The 19,822-nt window shown below is 35.9% G+C and overlaps 1 protein-coding gene across 1 annotated transcript; it reads right to left on the bottom strand.

Annotated features, from left to right (window-relative positions):
* Positions 1–3,051: 3,051 nt before the first annotated feature.
* On the bottom strand, positions 3,052–15,985 carry LOC120628162 (inositol oxygenase-like). The gene is made up of 7 exons (XM_039896395.1): positions 15,850–15,985; positions 14,097–14,274; positions 12,548–12,756; positions 6,440–6,576; positions 5,169–5,303; positions 4,535–4,630; positions 3,052–3,722 (listed from the first exon to the last, which is right to left on the bottom strand). Exons 1-7 carry the CDS (start codon positions 15,862–15,864, stop codon positions 3,614–3,616), a joined length of 879 nt encoding a protein of 292 aa, XP_039752329.1. The 5' UTR covers positions 15,865–15,985; the 3' UTR covers positions 3,052–3,613.
* Positions 15,986–19,822: the final 3,837 nt, after the last annotated feature.

The following is a 19,822-nucleotide window of genomic DNA, read 5'->3' as shown; positions in this document are numbered from 1 at the left end:
AATAATTTGTTTTTACTTAACGATAAAAATTAATACAGTGTTAACGAATATTTAATCTATAACGAAAATAACGAAAATTAATATTTCCTTAATTAATTTCATTTTTTATTTTTATTTTTTCGTATGAGTTTGAATCTTATTCCGTAGAATCAGAAAAGATTTGCACACTATCGTCAGTGGCGTGCACAGGGTTTTTGACCAGGGTATGCATAAAGCAGGTACATGGAATGAAATGGAAATATGTCCCTCCAAAACGACTGATATCAAATAATTTGGATATGCAGTGCTTTTTTGCATGTATGAAGTGCACGCCACTGACTATCGTTGACATTGGATTGTGCTGGAGTGTATTTTAATTATTCTATAACAACATATTGTGACCCACAATTCTAGCAAATGAATTTTTATTTTTTATTTTTTTAAGCTTCCGTTATGGGTGCTATCCTCAATAGGCTATAACTGTCCACCGATGGACTAAAGGCCTCGTCCAACGAGAGGCCTTACTCACCACGCTGGGCAGTGGCAGTAGTAGCAAGTTAGCTCTTGACTGCAATCTTTCCCTGAAGCTCTAAATGGCTAAACGGCTTAATATTAAGGATTGCATGAATGGCTAAGCTAAGCTTACAGAAAAATCCTATTAGGTATAATGTTACCGTATATTAAGGATTACTCAAACGATAAAAAATCTTGAATGTGAATTGCTTTAGCTTCATAGCTACGAAAATATAAATAGACTAGCTGTTGCCCGCGACTTCGTCTGCGTTTGATTTTGTTTTTTGATGTGGCGTTCAATTTAGTTGTAGTTCTAAAATATTCATTATAGCTTAGCCTTAAATGAGGGGTTTGATGCTGTCCGCTGAGGAGTTCTGTCCTCTATCTCCAACCACATTCAGATCTACACAAAGTTTGGACAAAATTATACACATATTATAACCTCTATAGTACAAAAATAATTATTTAAATCTGTCAAAATTTTGACGGAGTTATGGTGTAAAATGGTCAAGCACTTTCACCCCCTCTCCCAAAGGGACCGAGCTTAATGTCGGGATAAAAACTATCCTATATTACTTCTAACACTTCCAAGAATATGTGTACTAAGTTTGATGAGGATCGGTTGAGTAGTTTTTGCGTGAAAGCGTAACAAACAAACTTACATTGACATTTATAATATTCGTAGGGATTATAGTAGGGATAGGGATAGCGATGTATGAATAATTAATTTACTGTGAGATGGTGATAACAAAAATAAATACCCGGCTAAGTTTTGCAAAACCAAAAGGAATCGTCGTATTGCTATAGAGCACATGCCATTGCAGTCACATGTGGCCGATTGAGTAGTGACGTCACAATGTAACGAGCGCACCCCGTAAGGAGCACATACACTGAGCACGTATTGTTATCGATTCATCATCTATACTTACTCTCTTACCCTAGCTAGGTTTAAAAGGGTCAAGGTGAAAAAAAGCCTTAAACTCGCGTCACTGATGATCTCGACATGCTAATTTTGTTTTTTAATCTACTAAAAACTAAGAAAACACGCTTTTATAAATATACTAAACTTAAAGGTAAAAATTAATATGATTTTTAAACCAAGCTTGTGAACCATATTAAACATTTTAACAATTTTGACAGCCGAGTGGCGCAGTGGGCAGTGACCCTGCTTTCCGCGTCCAAGGCCGTGGGTTCGATTCCCACAACTGGAAAAATGTTTGTGTGATGAACATGAATGTTTTTCAGTGTCTGGGTGTTTATATGTATATTATAAGCATTAAAGTGTTATATTATATATTATAAGCATTAAAGTGTTATATTATTAAAATATACTTGTATTATATTCATAAAAGTATTCATCAGTTATCTTAGTACCCATAACACAAGCTACGCTTACTTTGGGGCTAGATAGCGATGTGTGTCTTGTCGTAGTTTATTTATTTATTTATTGGCAAAAAGAGCACCAAATTCCAAACATAAAATAATATAAAATAGTTGAATTTTAATTGTAATTTAATTTATTCTAATTTTAATTCTAGATTTCATTTAATTACTTGTTTTTTTTTCTTTATTTATTTATTTTGAAAATCTGAGTGTCATTTATATTTATATATTTATGTTAACCTCTCAATTTTGTATATGGGTCCCCGACCTGAAATAAAATGATTTTATTTTTATTTTATTTATTTATTTTATTAATTTAAAACTTGAGTATTTTTAAAATCGTGAAAGTATCTTAAAAGTTAACAATCAAATAAAATTAACTGAAAGGTAGAAATTAGTTTGTTTTTTTATACTAAGCATGTTTATTAGTTTTTTTGAACTATTAATTTAAAATGCGTTTGACATGAGTCTTTTTAAATTGTGAAAGTATCTTAAGGTTAACCATCAGTTCAAACTACAATCGCAATTCATCTTCATTCAGCGTTCAATTTACATCTATTTTTAGCATCACAATGCTAACTGTTTATAGAACCAATGAAGTGACCTTGAAAACCTCTTTAGCTCAGTGATCATTATAATATATAAAATAGTTGAATTTTAATTTATTCTTAGTGTAATTTTATTTTAATTATTGTTATCAATTAATTATTGTTTTTTTTTATTTAGTTGTTTAAGTTGTTAATCTCTTAATTTTGTGTATGGGTCCCCGACAAGAAATAAAATGCTTTAATTATTTTTTTACTATATCCGGAGATGGAACTCGGTCCCCCGAAAGTTAAGCCGGAGTCTTAGCTACTAGACTATCACCGCTTCAGCTCAGCGTATTTTTAATTAGTGGAAAAAATCTGGTTTCATTCCAGCAGGGAAAAATTTGAGAGTTCGAAAAATCTACAAATAGAGTTCTTTATTTTTTATAGGTAGGTAGTATAGGTATAAATATAGCGTGGAAAAAGGGAAAAAACAAATTCGTTTGTAAATAGGTAATATCATATAATTAACATTAATCTTATCGATTATTTTAATAAAACTAAACTAATGAGTCTAATATAAATTAAATAAATAATCATTATCAGCAATTATTATTCTTTTATAATAAGGTTTTAATGAAAAATATAATTAGAAGGTATGAAAATCCTTATTTAATTAATCAAATAAAGAATAGTACTTAGTTAAGAACTTATGTAATGACAAAAAATTCAAAAATAATGATATTTTGTATAGTTTTAAAACAGAGTATGTCACCATGGGCGTGGTTTTTAATTATTCATCAAGAATCTACTCCGTTATTAATAAAGGTGCCATAACTTCGGAATAGTTAAGCAGTGTTTTGACACTCTTCAACTGATGGCAGAAAGTGAGAAAACACTACATAACTATGCCATTTTGAACTAATGTGCAGACTGCAGAAGTAGCAAGCGTGTCTAGGTTACCTTAAAAGCAGTGAGCATACAAATACTAGTAACATATTAAATTAATGCGTTAAAAAGTTTCCCGGTGAACGAAAAGTAATAGAGGTTTTCGCATCGCCATAAGCGAAGGCCAACATCCCTAGCGGACGGTGCGTGCGACCAATCACAAGGCTTGCATTAACGGGTTTGGTTGTGATTGTCCCCGAATCTAAACGCCATTAGACGCAGGCTTGACACCGCGGTTTGGCCTTGCCGTAAAAGTATTAGCTTCACCATTCGCATATCCCGGGAATATACTTTTCTATAAGCTTCTCGTAGTAGGGCCACAGTGCTTCGATGTCGGGAACTTTGGCGCTCTTCGTGTAAAGATCATATTTGCTGCAAAATAAAAATGATTGGATAGAAGCAGGCGCTACTTAGCGGAAATCCATGATATATTATGAAAATTATGCTTAATCTGCCATACTCCGCGAAAAGCAGGAGAATCTGCATGGTGCAATTTGTAATTTCCTCAATCCTTATATTTAATTTTTAAACAATTGTTTCAAGTAAAGTCAACATCTAATAACTTAATGAATAGTAAAAATTTAATTTTTAATACTTAGTAAAAATAAAATGCCAGACAGGAGAAAAAAGGAATGGCCATAATGACAGTAACAAAGAATCGCTATAATATTGAATTCATCTAATTATATATGATTAATGTACTATAAAAAACGTGTTTTTATTTATATTCGAAGTCAATCTCACTTCGAATATAAATAAAACTATAATATTTTCAATAAATAAAACTGCGTAATCTAGCGATCCGCCATGACAGATGAAACGCCGAATTCAAAATTATGACGTTACATCTATATAAACATAATTTTGTACCGCTTAAATTGAAAATTTTTATTTTCAAATTTCGCATAATAATACAAATTACAACTACAACACAACTTTCAGTTGCTACGTTTTACGTTTCATACTTTTTATACGTTGTATGTTTTATGTATAAATACAAAAATCTAGGAACAAGTCCTGAGTACGGCCATGACATCCTAGCGAATTTTTTTAAAATAAAATTTGTAATTAATATCTACAAAACCTTTAATTTCTGCAAAAATAAGTTATTTTTTACGTGTGGTAGATAATTCCGAACATCTTAGGGCAGTTTTCCTAAACTTGTCATCATGTCTAGTACTCACTTGAACTCATGCACCCAGTTGAGGATCTGTTCGTCCTTGGCATTGGTGAGGTGGCGGTAGTCACCACCAGCGTGCCACGGGTACAGGGAATGGTACCTGCATTCAAGTAAGTATATACATTTCGTCCGCTAAAATGATTTACATTATAATGAATAGGCATCTTCTAGGCAAGCGTCTTCTAGTTCTATAAATTAACGAAAAAAACAGTATTTTTAAGTTTCCGTACTCAAGAAGACTCAAAAAAACCGTGTAAACGACTGATATTGAAGCAAAACCACTCCACATTACTAGTGTTTTCGAACAGGTGGTTAGTCACTTAACTCATTTAGCCGTTGACAGTAATTATTGTACCTCTAATTTACTAAAAGTTGACCAGAAAATGGGTAAAAGTTTGTGAGCTAGCAACACTCCGCGGGTGTGAAGTGACACCTGCTCAGAGCGTTTTCCCTGTTTTTAGACACAATGCACTGCATGCAAACATGCAACATGCACTGCTTTATGTTCTTAATACTTTGCGTAGTAAGCAAGCCATGGGTACTTGCTTGGAGGCGAAGACACTGCATGTTGTCATTCTTGCTTTGGTAATAAATAAAAAAATGAAATAAGTCGGTAGCCGCAATCACTGCGGTTTTACCTGATCATATAAAGAGCTTTCTCGGGCAGCTTGCTCTTGTTGTGCTTCAGGAACTGGTAGAAGTACTCGTCGTGGCTCCAAGATATCAGAAGGCTGTCCAGGCCACAGTGGGGCTCGTACATGCCGTATTTTGTACTGTTTTCGAGAAAAAAAAACACTTAGTTTTTGAATGTTTATTCACCTGGTATCATTTAAATTCAAAATTCAAATTCAAATTCAAAATTTCTTTATTCATGTAGGCCTATCACAGGCACTTATGAAGCGTTCATACATATTTGTTTACATAATTGTAACGGGATGGTGATAACTTCGTTCGCCAACTTAAATCTAAAGCTACGAGGGTTCCAAACGCGCCCTGGTCTAAGAAGAGCCCACAACAAACTTAGCCGGGTAAATTTATTTTTTTGTTATCACCATCTTCCAGTAAATTTAAATTAAGCTATGAAGCTAGAGCAATTCACACCCAAGCTTTTTTATCGTTTAAATAATCCTTAATATTATAAAAGGATTTTTCAGTAAGCTTACGTTTTATATAAACTTTGAACTTATTGAGAGACATCTATAAGATTTCATTTGGTAATTTGTTATAAAATAATATACAATTGCCCTTGAATGAATTTGCAATTTTGTGTAGCCTAGTAAACTGCACAACGAGTTTATTTTTGCTTCTAATATTTATATTGTTACAGTGCATTTTCTTTTTAAATTTTGATATATTTTTATGGACATAAATTAAATTTTCATATATGTACTGACTATGCACCGTCATTATTTTAACTTCTTTAAATTTATCCCTTAATGACTCTCTTTTTATTCCACAACACCAGGGACATTGCAGTCAAGAGCGTTAGCCCTTGCAATTTCCCTGGTGGAAAGAAATGATGAATTCTAAGATGGTACCGGGCTAATCTTTTATGGGTGTAGGAGTTTTATTAAACCCCAATCTACCCCTAATCGGTTTCTTCGCGGCATCGAATCAGAGCGCTAAATCGCGCATCTTTCCCGGTAAGATGGGACTGAAGTCGAATATTTGTCAAAATTACCTGGAAGAGATCGATTTGGAAGCGTTAAGGCCGTCAAATTGTACGCGCTGTGTTACAAGGTTGTTTTCTTCTTTTTTTGGACTTATGTGTAGTGAACAATAAAATTTTATTCATTTATTAATTTGTTGGAGTCTACTCAGTCCCCTTACACATTCATTCAAAATTGACGTTTGTAAATAAATTTATTTAAGCGCCAAATAACTAGGGTACTAATACATGGGTACCTACTTGTATTTAGGGTTGTAGCTGTCCGGGTTGTCCTTGAAACTCTCCGGGCCGTACACGATGGAGTCCGCCCACTGGCAGCCCACGGGGAAAGTATCGCCCACCACGCACCACTGCGGCTCGCCGTAGAATGCCATCACCTGATTTTTAATATTTTTTTTAACTCTAATGATGCAACAGTGTGGTCACGACCAAAATACATTTTTATCTTCGTTTCTGATCCGCACCGCTAGGATCTGGAATGCTCTTCCAGCTTCAATTTTCCCCAGTTCCTACAGTATGAGTGCCTTCAAATCAAGAGTGAAAAGGCATCTTCTAGGCAAGCGGCTCCACCTTAGGCTGCATTATCGCTTACCATCAGGTGTGATTGTAATCAAGCGCTCGTCTATAAACATTAAAAAAAACCGCCCTTCCTCTTCCCACGGGTGTCGTACAAGGCGACTAAGAGAATGTAACGGATAACGGGTAGCAGCGTCCTCTGTGCTACTTCTACCATCTACTGCGATCAACAACCCGTTTGCCCAGCGTGGTGATTATCGGCAAAACCTCCCGATACTTAACCGACCTAGCAAACCGGTAGGTAAAAATGACAGTTTTAGCCAATACATAATTGAAAATTGAATGTATGTTCACAAAAATATAATTAAATTTAAGAGAAAAGTAAATTTAAGAGAAAGCAATAATTTGAACATTAGAAGCAAAAATAAACTTGCAGTGCAATATGCTAGACTACATAAAATATAAATTAATTCAAAGGAAATTGTATACAATTTTACAATAAACTACCATTTGATATCTTGGATGAAAATGTGTCTGAAAAAGTTCAAAGTTTGTATTAAACGTAAGCTTATAGAACAGTCTCATTATAGTATTAAGGACTAAGTCAACGATAAAAATGCTTGGATGTAAATTATTGCTCTAACCAGGTTGCTTCTTGAATACTTTTACATGACAATGTGAGATAATAACAAAAAAAAATAACAACCGGCTAAGTTTGTTGTGGGCTTCTTCTTAGACCAGGGCACGTTTGGAATCCTCATAGCTTTAGTTTTAAGTTGACGAATTTCTATATCCATCCATCAACTCACTTCTTTATCATATTTTACATGAATGAATAAATTAATGAATATACTTTTATTGCACACCACAAAAAGTACATAAAACAAAAAGAAAAGTATAACAAAACAACGTATACAATTTGGCGGCCTTATCGCTACAAAGCGATCTTCCAGGCAACCAATGTCGAAGATAAAAAAACAGTTACAGAAAAATGTTAGGTGGTGCATATATACATATACCCATAAAATACATATTTCATTACTTAAATATATATATATAATATATTAAAAAATTGGTCGTCTGTAAAGTCGGCTTACTGACGATAGTTAAACGTGACAACGTCGTAATAAAATACTGATGGTTGCATTTTTCAAAAGAAAATTTTAATTTTATTTGTTTGATAGATATTATCGTTGCTATAAAAAATTGACACCACATTCACTTTTCACTGCACTTCATCCTTGCCGAAAACATGTAAATGTATTATTGTATAGAAGCTGTCCACGCGGACGCATCGCTCACTCAAGTAGGAGAGAGACAGATGTCGAACGCGGAGGCCGACTGTGCCTCTTTGTCGCTTGTTCCGCGATCTCGCTTGCACTTCAAGCCTTGAATGGAACGCCTCAGAGCGAGGTAACGACACATACGTCATGTAAATGTTTTTTCGTGCGCGCAGCCGGCTCTATCGAATTATAAGACGTTGTCACGTCAAAACAAAATTTGTAACTAAAGACAAATAAATAACTACAATTATATAAATAATATAATAGATTAAATATGAAACAAAATATATAATAATATATTTACAAATGTACGCGCATCAAAAGTGCCATCTATGTGCCTATTTGAATAAAGAAATATTTGACTTTAACCGACTCGTAGGGAGGGGTCTTTTGACCAACAATAAACTGTTATTTTTTCTTATTTAGTTATTGATGATGATAAATGATTTATGGACCCAGGAAATTTTAGGTGGAAAACCAGAGCAACAATTCGCAGGGTATGCAAGGAACACGACCTGCAAAGTGACCTGCCCCGTGGCCATCACCCAAAGGCGTAGGAGCTAAGCCTCATGTGCCTGTAATTACACCTGCTCCAACGCCCTTCAGAAATAAAAATGGCGGTATTACCCCGGACGAGCTCTGTCACTAAAATATCTACGACCAACACACTAACACTACAATTAACACTAGCGGACCCCAGCGATATCTTTCAGGCTGATTTGTGTATCCAAACCATCCAGGGTGCGATCCAGACGCATACAAAAAATTCATTCAAATCGGTCCAACCGTTTAGAAGGAGCTCAGTGACATACACACGCACACAAGATGCTATGAACGATGCTATGTATTCAATCACTGCCAAAACTGCTTAGTTTACATTAGAAGCGCAATGTTGTGAAGGAAAAAAACGTGAGAGAAAAAGTTGTGTGAAGCATCAATCTGCATTTGGACAGCGTTGTAGGAAGCCGTAATTCTGAATGGAGACCTGTGTTTATATGTGTGTGTTAGCCCAAGCCCTAAAACGGTATGAGGTTGAAAATGATAATGAAACTAATCGGACTGTTACACACATTTACAAAACGAATTGCCAAATACATGTACCATTCCATTCATTTTCAAATGATGCGCTCACCAGCAAACAGCATTTAATTTGTATGAAAAAGAAGAAGAAGAAGAAACACTTTATTGCACTACACAACACATATATATATATACAGTACACAATGTAGACATGCAAAGGCGGCCTTATTGCTGCAAATAATATAAGCAATATAATACAGGTAATCTTTGTAGAAATAGTTAAGGCACATAAACAGAGCTAAGAACATACATAACTAAACCGTGTACATTAATATTGAAGTATCAAAAACTACGCCACTATGGTAGCGTTACTTGAACAGACGGTTAATCACTGCATTCTGTTTAAAAGTTTTAAGCTAGCAACATTCCGTGGGTGTGAAGTGAGACATGCGCGGGGCGTTCTCAACGTTTTTGTACACAATGCACTGCATACAATAATAGCTAAATGAGGGTTCTGAATGGCCTTAACTCTGTGGGTAAATTCTTTGTTATAATGCGTGTTAAAGCGATGATCGTAGATAGGTACTTATGTATTGAAAACGCAAATCACATAGGAAAATCACATCGAAAACAAGATAACAAGAACAGCAAACGCCAAGTTTACGATGCGCGTAAGGTCATGGTTCACCAAATAGCTGTTATGATACGATTTGCCAGTCATCGGCAGAGCGTGTCGCTTAAGGTCACTACTATTATAATCTGCGATTTAGATGTTTTCACTTGTCAATATCATCTACGTAATTAATATACCCGACAGCTGGCTTTAAGTCTCCATTCTCGAATAAGAGAGAGCTAAGTCGGTCATTATCATGAACATATAGGACTTTCCAAGAGCGCGCCACCACACACGGTCCTCCGCCTTTCTCATCCAGCCGCTTCAAGCCACCTATTTAAGGACATCTGTCCAGCGGACTGGAGGTCGTCCGTCGGACACTGCGCTTACCGATTCGCGGTCTCCACTCTAGAACACGTCTGCCCCAACGGCCCTCGGTCCTACGACAGACATGACCCGTCCACTGCCACTTCAACTCGCTTATCCTTTGAGCTATGTCGGTGACCTAGGTTGTTATACGGATTTCGTCGTTGCGAATTCTCTCCCGAAGAGAGACTCCCAACATAGCTCGCATCATAGCGCGTTGCGCGACTGTAAATTTATGGATCAGGTCGACTGTCAGTGTCCACGTCTCAGCTCCATATGTCATTACAGGTAGGACACACTCGTTAAAGACTTTCGTCTTGAAGCATCGGCGAATCGAAGACTTGACGCAGTTTACCAAAAGTCGGTATGATTTAATTTGATTGTACCTAACCTACCTTTTTTTTCCTCATGGACACCACCGCAAGGGAAGGCACAATGGTTATGTCGGGCTCGTACCGGCTTAAACCCCACGGTGTTTCAACAAGTCGCCTGGTGGCAGGGCCACGGGAACGCTTGCGCCACAACTGCGACTTACCTAACCTAACTCATGAGGCTAGTGTAAAGGGCTCTATTTGCTAAATAATAGTTTGTTTTCAGCCGCATGACTTAGAGAATTGTTTCATCTCCATTATCTTGGAAGGACGTAGGTACAATGAATAATATGATGTAGGTACCTGCTTCGATCACTCAATAATAACTCACAGCCCGCTAACCCGCTTGGTGAGCTTAATGCTCTTTCCGTTTTCACATTACCTAGGAGTCGCTTTAAGCCTATGCCTAGAAGATTTAGGTGATTCCTAATTTAAAAAAACGTTTCACGAACTCTTATGTGATGTATCTAGCGACGTTAAGCGCCGTCTAAAGTTACGACACCGATTCGGCGGATCGTAAGGTTTAGGGACTCGTAAACTGACACTTGACAAATGAAAAAAAATACTAAATCGTTTTTTTTAATAACCCTAAATCCATACGAAAAATGAAAAATATTGTAATACAAAAACAAAAGACCACACCTGGTGAGTTGTATCAAGAACCATAGACAAGTTAGGTTTTATGAGATGCGAAAATCGATAAATGTTTGCTGAGGAACCTTCTTTTATTAGGCGTTACTTACATAGGTATTGTCTTATCCGTCATAAGTGAAAAAGGGCATAAATCTCTATCCCCTTAAAGAGAAAGGCCTGTTCTCAGCAGTAGTAGCAGTAGTAGTACTGTGATAAGTTTACAAACAGACTCATATTCATAATAATGTTTTTTCTCTCAATGAAATAACATAATTACTTAGATAAGTTTTCTTGCGGAATTCTCAGAGTCCTCGAGTCTTCAAGAATTTCATATCATTTTGACGAAATGATCTTAATAACAATAATTATTCATCTATCATTTATTCTTTTTTTTTTTTATTCTTAACAATGCTTAAAAATAAAATAAAAAACGCTATTAAAAATTTATAAAAAAAAAAAACATTCACCCTCCGCTTGCGGGGCTTTTGAATGCCCAAGCAACCGGCGCGGCGGTCAGGGCTCTAGAGTGAGGAACCTCCTCACAATACGCGCCGTTTCGAGGACTTCTGTATCCGACCCTTGATCCAACAACCAAGCGAAAGTTTCTTAAGATGTTGGTCGAAGCTTATAACAATATTATTAAATGCTTTATCGCCTAGGATTATTATTTGTTTGTAACATTTTGGCCCCCTATTAATTTCCTAGTGCTCGACGGTACAATCTCAAGTACCTTTAAGTACGTAAAGATATCAAAATAATCCTAGTCATATTGATAAGATCTCATAACTATGTACGTAATGTATTATCACTTTTTTAAGTTACATCGACAATATTCGTTTCTGTAGAAATGAGTAAGTTATCTAACGCTTGCTTAAAACTTATAAATATAGTTACTTAAGTATACACGGGTAAGTATTTACCAATTTATACTGGAATTTAAAAAAAAACTTGATGCATTACTAAAAAAACTAGATTTATTTAATTTCTACATCTGTCAATAGAACGAAGTCTAATAAAAAACGACATCTATATTTGACTGGTTTAATAAACGAATAATGCTGATACCTGGTTATTTAACCGAAACCTGAGCGGTTTCGGTTAATTAGGGTTTGCATTAATTTTGGAATAGACCCGAAGTCCTCATTTCATGGACACTAAAATATAATTTATTTAGGTACTAATTTAATTTATATGTTATTTTTTAACTGACATTCCATGATTATACATTTATTATTCCATACAGTAAAATTTGTTGTTTAGCAAAGTTGATATTTGTTAAACAAAAATATGGATATTTTTTGGTATTAACAACGTTGAATGAATGAATGAATGAATACACTTTTATTGCACACCACAAAGGAAAAAATATTAAAAAAAACTAATTTACACGATGTATTCAGTTAGGCGGCCTTATATATAGCTGTTCCAGGCAACCGGTGCCGTAAAAGACTGCTTAAGAGAGGTAAACCTTCAAAAAGAGAGTCCACAACTGACCAAAAAAACAGACAATTCCTCATTAATATAAAAAAGGGAGATTTGCTCTCACCTTGCCCAAATCATGAATCAGCCCAGTCAGGTGGAACCAGTCGTCATCGGGGCGATCTTGACGGATCCTCTCGGCGGTCTGGAAGCCGTGGACGATGTTAGGCAGGTTGGTGTCAGGGTCCGACTCGTCCACGAGGTCGTTCAACTTGATGAGCGCGTCCTTGACAGTGGACTTGAAATGGTTGAACTTCAACCATTTTTCGCGTTTCTCTGTTAAAATGTACAAACAGAAATTATAGAGTATAATGAAGATCATAGCTCGGAGAACCGATGGATTTGAGGTCTTAAGGTGTGGCGACTCTGCTCTAGGAAGCGCAGTGTTGGAAGACCCCCTAGAAGAGTCGCGGCAGAAACCGTAACGAGTGGAAAGTGTCGACAACGACTTTCCGCGCCGTAACGACCAAAGCCTCGCAGCACGGCTAGCATGGACAGGAGACAATTATATTCCCGGAGAATGGATAAAAAATTATCTTCTCCCACAGCTTTATAAACTCTCAGAGCACTGGCGCACAAGTGGAAATAATATTAAAATCTATATATATACTAGCTGTTGCCCGCGACTTCGTCTGCGTTTGTTTTTGTTTTTCGAAAGACATGTGGCATTCAATTTAGGTGTAATTCTACTGAAATTGTTAAGTTGTGTATTCTGATATAAAAAAAAGCAAGTAAGTAATTATTTAAATCGGTTATCATTTGACGGCGTTATGGTGTAAAATCGTCAAAACACTTTCGTCACCTCTCCTAAAAGAACTGAGCTTAATTTCGCGATAAAAAGCGCATCCTATATTACTTCTAATATCTTCAGAAATAAGTGTACAAAGTTTCATGATGAACGGTCTAGTTGTTTTTGCGTGAAAGCGTAACAAACAAACTTACATTCACTTTTATAATATCAATAGGGATAAATGTTATGTTGGTTTGTGTACGCTTCAAAAACTCAAAAAGTCCTGCACCGATCGAGCTGAAATTTTAGCATGATATATAATCCGCATCAAGGATTGTTTTTATCTATTTTTTGCATCTGTCACATATCCGCGACCGCGAAACTACAGTTTTTTTTAACGATCGATGTACCAGTGACCGCGCTATCTGCCGAAAGCGAGAAAAACACTCGCTGACATATGTAATGTATTCTGTTTTGTTTCTCATTTCTTCTCAACCATTCCATAAAAATGTGCACACAGCGACAGCAACTAGTAATATATGTCTAATGATAAACGGGGGTAAAATATTCCATATTCCCGTGCTTGTCTCTTGCTCGTGCTAGCCCTGCTGAGACCAGAAATAACTCAGAAATTATTATTTCTATAAATGTCTCTGCCGGAGGTCAAGGAGGTCGTCCAAAACATATCTGATGTTATGGTAATCACTGCGTATTTTTATGACACACTTTGTTCAGTTATTCCTCTAACAGTATCTACCTATTGATCTCAGAAAAACTTGTGAAACAAAAGTTTTTCATTAATATGAATACTATTATACCCTTTTTATATCCCATCCCCGAATACCCCTCGCCTCTTTCCAACTAGCCGTTCTTAACCTCTACTTACGGTTTACAAGATCAACTGTAACGTTGGTATGCATGGCGTAGTACGTTCTACGGACTCGCTCCTTGATGGGGTCAGCATCATCCACGCTGTAGTCACGGAACGCCTCTAAAGGTTTGTCGTGGAAAGTCGGTTCCGGTCGCAGAAGTTGCGACGGGTCTATCATCGAGATAGGGGGTTTCTGGAAAGAGAAATAAGCGGAGGAATACACTTTTATTGCGCACCACAAAGACCATAGAGCTAGTAAATGCTACATGTATATGAATATATATACAGTATACACCAAAATAACATTTTTAAAATTTTTGTCTGTCTGTCTATCTGTTTGTTCCGGCTAATCTCTGAAATGGCTGGTCCGATTTTGACGGGACTTTAATTGGCAGGTTGATGTAATAAGGTTTACTTTAGGAAAATTATTTTATTTAAAAAAATAAAGTAATGCGATGCCCAAGTACTGCGCGTAGCTCGCGCGCAAGAAAATCTTACACCAAATATTGTATATAAACAAAATTTTTCAGTAAAGCTAATACAAAAAACTGAAAATAAATAAAAATAAAAATGCAAAAAATAAATAAACTAATTAACTTTTTTGTTAAATTCACCGCGGACGAACTCGCGGGTACAGCTATTGTCAATATAAATATAACTTAATTTGGAATAAGTAAAATAAAATTAAGTAGGTAACATATTAAAAAAAAAAATTAAAAATTAAAGAATCGAGGCGGAACGAAGTTCTCTGGGTCAGCTAGTAAGTTAGGTGCGATCTCTCTAGCTCTACGATGAACAACCCGCCTAACCAGTTTCGTTATGATAACTTCAATGGGAAGCACAAATAAACTTCAGCACCTGACTGTGGTAGCGGTAATGGTAATTTAGACAGCTTAGAATATTTATAGTTTATATTATTTATTGACAAATGAGCAGCGAGTAAGACAGAACTAAGTACAATGAGTTTGATGCAGACAGGAAATTTTCTGAAAGTCGGCAAGGTGGTAAATAGAAACGATCCAAAATCTCCTAACCTCAGTCGTTAACGAGGAGTCGTTTTCAAGTTTCGAAATACTTGAACATTAGAGTAAAATAGATGTTATTCAAATTTTACTAAAGCTTATAATTGCCTACAATTCTTCAGCTAGTCCACCCATTTTCTGGCGTTGGGATGAGTGTTTGGTGCTGCTCGAGAGAATGGTTTTGGCGCAAATGGTACATATTTAAAAGAGCCGAATGTAGTCAAAACCACCTAGTAGTCAACTGTTAAGAATGAGATAGGCAAGACTTGTACAACGCATGGACACGAGAGCCCCCAAGAATTTTATGGAGGGCAAATTGGACAGGCGTGTTGGCCATACAATTAGTGTATAAAATGATACAATTTTATGTTCTCCCACAGCTTGATCAACTCTCCGAGCATAGGCGCACAAGTGGAAAAAGTATCCAAATAAAAAACGTGTTACAATGAACGGTGGTAAACTTCGCCTATTCCCTGAAGCCGTGCTTTGGCAGGACAAGTTAATTAAATCCCCCGATTTTGTCCCTTGTCAGGGGTTATGATCTGGGTAAACAATTTTTCTCACTAAAATATGTTAGTGCTAGATGGCCTAGAGTACGGTGAAGTGATGATTTTGGGAGTTCAGAGTTGGAAGGAAGCTGCTTTTGACCGCGTCCTTTCGAGGAATTTGTTCACCGCACCCCTCTGAAGCCCTCTAAAGCTGTGGTGGTGATGATGGTGAGATATTAATTAAAAGTCATAGCTTACCACTTGAGCGGCCATTATTTTCCAATTAGAAGTTACTCAGGTCTGCGTTCCCAGCTGCCGAAGAGCCGGTTCTTATCAATGTAGCGAGATGTGATCTCAGCTCATACTTATAGCCGCGCTAGGTGTCAACTGTCAAGTGCTTCTATTCTAATGATAAACCCGACTTAATTTCACTTCAAAGATATTATCATAACATTATAAGCGTTAGAGCACACAGCATAATACAATTGTAATAAACAAACTGTGCCCCGCGGTTTTATTTACTTTAACTATCTGTCGTAACGGTATGTTAAATTGACCGAGCGGTTACCTTACTCATGGACGTAAACCCCTCCTGTACGTCCCGTTATTTAAATTTTTCGTTATTCCTAAATATGCTTCCCTCAACTAAGCGGAGATATTCTAGTGGTTTTAGCCCTCCTTTTTGGGGGTGATGATGTGTGGCCTAGGATGGAGCGCGCTTGCCAGCAAATCGAGAGTGAATAGACATTTCCTAAATGCCTATTCACTCTTGCAAGCAACTTTGCGACGATGTTCCAAACTTAGGAGTCTACTGACTATTGCCTTGGCACCGATAAGTCTCCTAGCTCGGCGATCCACCGAATCCAAAGCATCAAGCTGGTACTTGCTGTACTGCTAGCAGAGCCATTCCACAAATGGCTGCACTACTCCTTGAACGACCGATCTTGAGCTTGATACAGGGTTACGATCTGTTCTGGCGTGAAGAACCGCTTGACCTTGTTTAGTATGCCAGGATTTTTGCCAGCAGTTAGCCTTGGATTCGATGCATTGTCCAACGTTCAGAATGGACGATATATTAATACCTAGAAGCTCAATACTGCTAGTGATCGGAACAGATATATTTCGGAAAGTAGGAGTCAGGGGAAATGGCTCCGTGGACCTCTAGATATTTGGACTTATGTGTTGAGGTATTAAATACAAGTAGCTATAACGGTTAGATTGAAATCGAGGGCTACCTTATAGCGTAATAATAACAAAAAAGAAGTTCAAAAATATCGCAATTCATAATCATCTTGTTTAACCTACCCTCAATTATAATTATACATTTATTTGAGATATCTAAAGATTAACGTCATTTGTTTGTTTATAATATAACTTTTAACATGCGTTGAGATAAAATAATAATCCATGTAATTAAGTAATCGAGTTTTATGATGTTTGAGAGAAATAAATAATATTTAAATGTATCCTACACCTATATGGGCCATGGAGCTACACATCTAACGTTTTCTTTTGTTGTAGAATGTAAAATTTTTGGAAGACGGATACTTACCTACATATATATTAACTTGAAAGCATAAGTTCCGGAATATATGGGATCAACACTTAATTTTAAATCTATAAAGTTTGCATGAGACATCAACACCTAATTTTAAATCTACAAAGGTTACCTGTAAGATATTACTTGCAGCAATAAGGCAGCCTTTGCATTCCTACAATGTCCTTTACTTTAATGCCTAAATAAGTGTAACACTTAATCTAAGGAGATTCCCCCGTTTACCAATATTTATCACCTAAGATTGGTTAACCGTTTTTTTTTCTAAAGCCATCGCCTAAATTAGGCATTAGGCCATCCATGCCTGCCTGGGTTTAGTGAAAACGAAAAGGTAAATTATCTATACTTATAATAAAACATTATTATTATTAGGAGTCTACTGACTATTGCCTTGTGATCGATAAGTCCCGTAGCTCGGCGATTCACCGAATCCAAAGCATCAAGCTGGTACTTAGCAGAGCCATTCCACAAATGGCTGCACTACTCCTTTATACAGGGTTACGAGCTGTTCTGGCGTGAAGAACCGCTTGACCTTGTTTAGTATGCCAGGATTTTAGCCAGCAGTTAGCCTTGGATTTGATGCATTGTTCAAAGTTCAGGATGGACGATATATTAATACTGGAAAATTTCTGTACATTAAATATATTTAGATAATTTTGATAGGGGATGATTTATAATCGATACTGAGTCCAAAACAGATTTTTATTTAATTTTTGTCTGTCTGTCTGTCCGGGCATCAGGTGAGAACTACTGAACGGATTAAAATAAAATTTGGTATAGTGGTAGCTGATATTCCGGGGTCAAAATATAGGATACTTTTTATCCGGATAAACAATAAGTTTCTTAAGATAATTTTTTTTATCAATTTTACTTCATAGCTCTGTTAAATTATAACAGATTTTTATAATTCTTTTTTTATTTGAAAGTGTATACTATCAAGCATATATTGTCTTATTTGAATAAGGATTTGATAAATATTGTCGGAGATAAAGGACATAACTCTTCACAAATAATAGCAAATCGCAAGGCATATGGGACAACGATCGAATGCATGCGTACCATCCTACTAATATTATAAATGCGAAAGTTTGTGAGGATGGATGGATGGATGTATGGATGGATGTATGTATGGATGGATGTATGTATGGATGGATGTATGTATGTATGTATCTACTAAAATAATGTCAACTTACTAACTTAGTATACCACGTAAAATAATAGTAAATACATAGCAAGCCACGATGATTATGTTAGCATCAGATCTATTCTAGCTTTTCGATTGACTCATACGCCGACGAAGTCGCGAGGGTGCGCTAGTATATATATAAATTAGTTAAACACGAAAATGGCTGGACCGATTTGACTAATTTAGGTCTTGAAATATTTGTTTGTTTTGGAAAGGTTTCAACGGTGAGAAAAATACTAATAACGACAAAAATATATATATAATAATACTTCTGTACTTGTTTTTGTCACGTAGCTCTTTCTGAATAGCTGGACCGATTTTGATGAAATGTTGTGTGTAAGTATATTTCAAGGTGATCTGGTTGGTTTGAAAACACATATTGGATGGAAGGTGGAGGCGCTGCTTTCCCGTAGAGGACGACCTCATCCGAGTCCACTCGTTTTAAATATAAATAAATATACTTCAATTCAAACATCGCCATCTAGCTAATATAATATAAGGATAAACATCCAGACACTGAAAAACATTCATGTTCAACACACAAACGTTTGCCAGCTGTGGGAATTGAACCCGCAGTTTTGGACTCAGAAAGCAGGGTATCTGTCAACTGCGCCAATCGATTAAATAATTTAGCATAACTAGTAGTTAAATCGAATGCATTAAGAAGTGTTAAAATCTTTTATATACACCTTAAGACTACCTTTGTACGGTAACCTAAAACAGAATTTTATAAAAAAAAGAAAAATCTTGATAATATTAAAAGTATATTTATTATCTACAATTGTATACAATGTGTGTAATCATACTTATTTAATAATATTTAGGGCGCATTTGTATAGTTAAAATAACATAATTCTTTTACGAGTACTTAATGCATCAAGAAGTAAAAGTTCTCTTCAATACATTTGTTCGTAAAGGCAGAATAAAATCTTAAAAACATTGGCTACGGGGGTCTGATCTCGGAGTCAATAGCATATTTTCCTAATCCCACTTCTGACACTGAATTGTTACATTTGGAATAAAATCACCTGATATAGTGGACACAGAATTTGGACACTATCATACGCGATCATGTTATTATGATATGAAATGTGTCCACACATAAATTGATTCGTTGATCTGATGCATATTTAGACATGGCTTTTGAAATAGATATAATACAACAAAAATTCAAGGGTGAATAAGTTCAAATGACACTTAATAAAATCCGGAATTTATTGAATAGTAACCGGATACCGGTATCTGTGTTATTTATAATTAAACTAAATTCTTAATTAAATTGTCTTTTTTACAATATAAGAACTTAACTAAAAAAACAAAAAATACGTGTCTATGAATTACAGTAAAAAACCTTGTAAGTATAAATGTAGCAATAATTACGGTAGTTTTGTATTTAGATGTTTAAATTTCGGTCTGATTTTTTATTTTTTTTGACACTAAATGATAGCTTTTGACTGCAATCTCACCAGGTGGTAAGTGATCATGTAGTC

The sequence above is a fragment of the Pararge aegeria genome, chromosome 12, assembly GCF_905163445.1.
Source record: "Pararge aegeria chromosome 12, ilParAegt1.1, whole genome shotgun sequence".
Lineage (NCBI taxonomy): Eukaryota > Metazoa > Arthropoda > Insecta > Lepidoptera > Nymphalidae > Pararge > Pararge aegeria.
The sequence above is the reverse complement of the archived record's forward strand: the minus strand, read 5'-3'. Positions and strand labels throughout refer to the sequence as shown.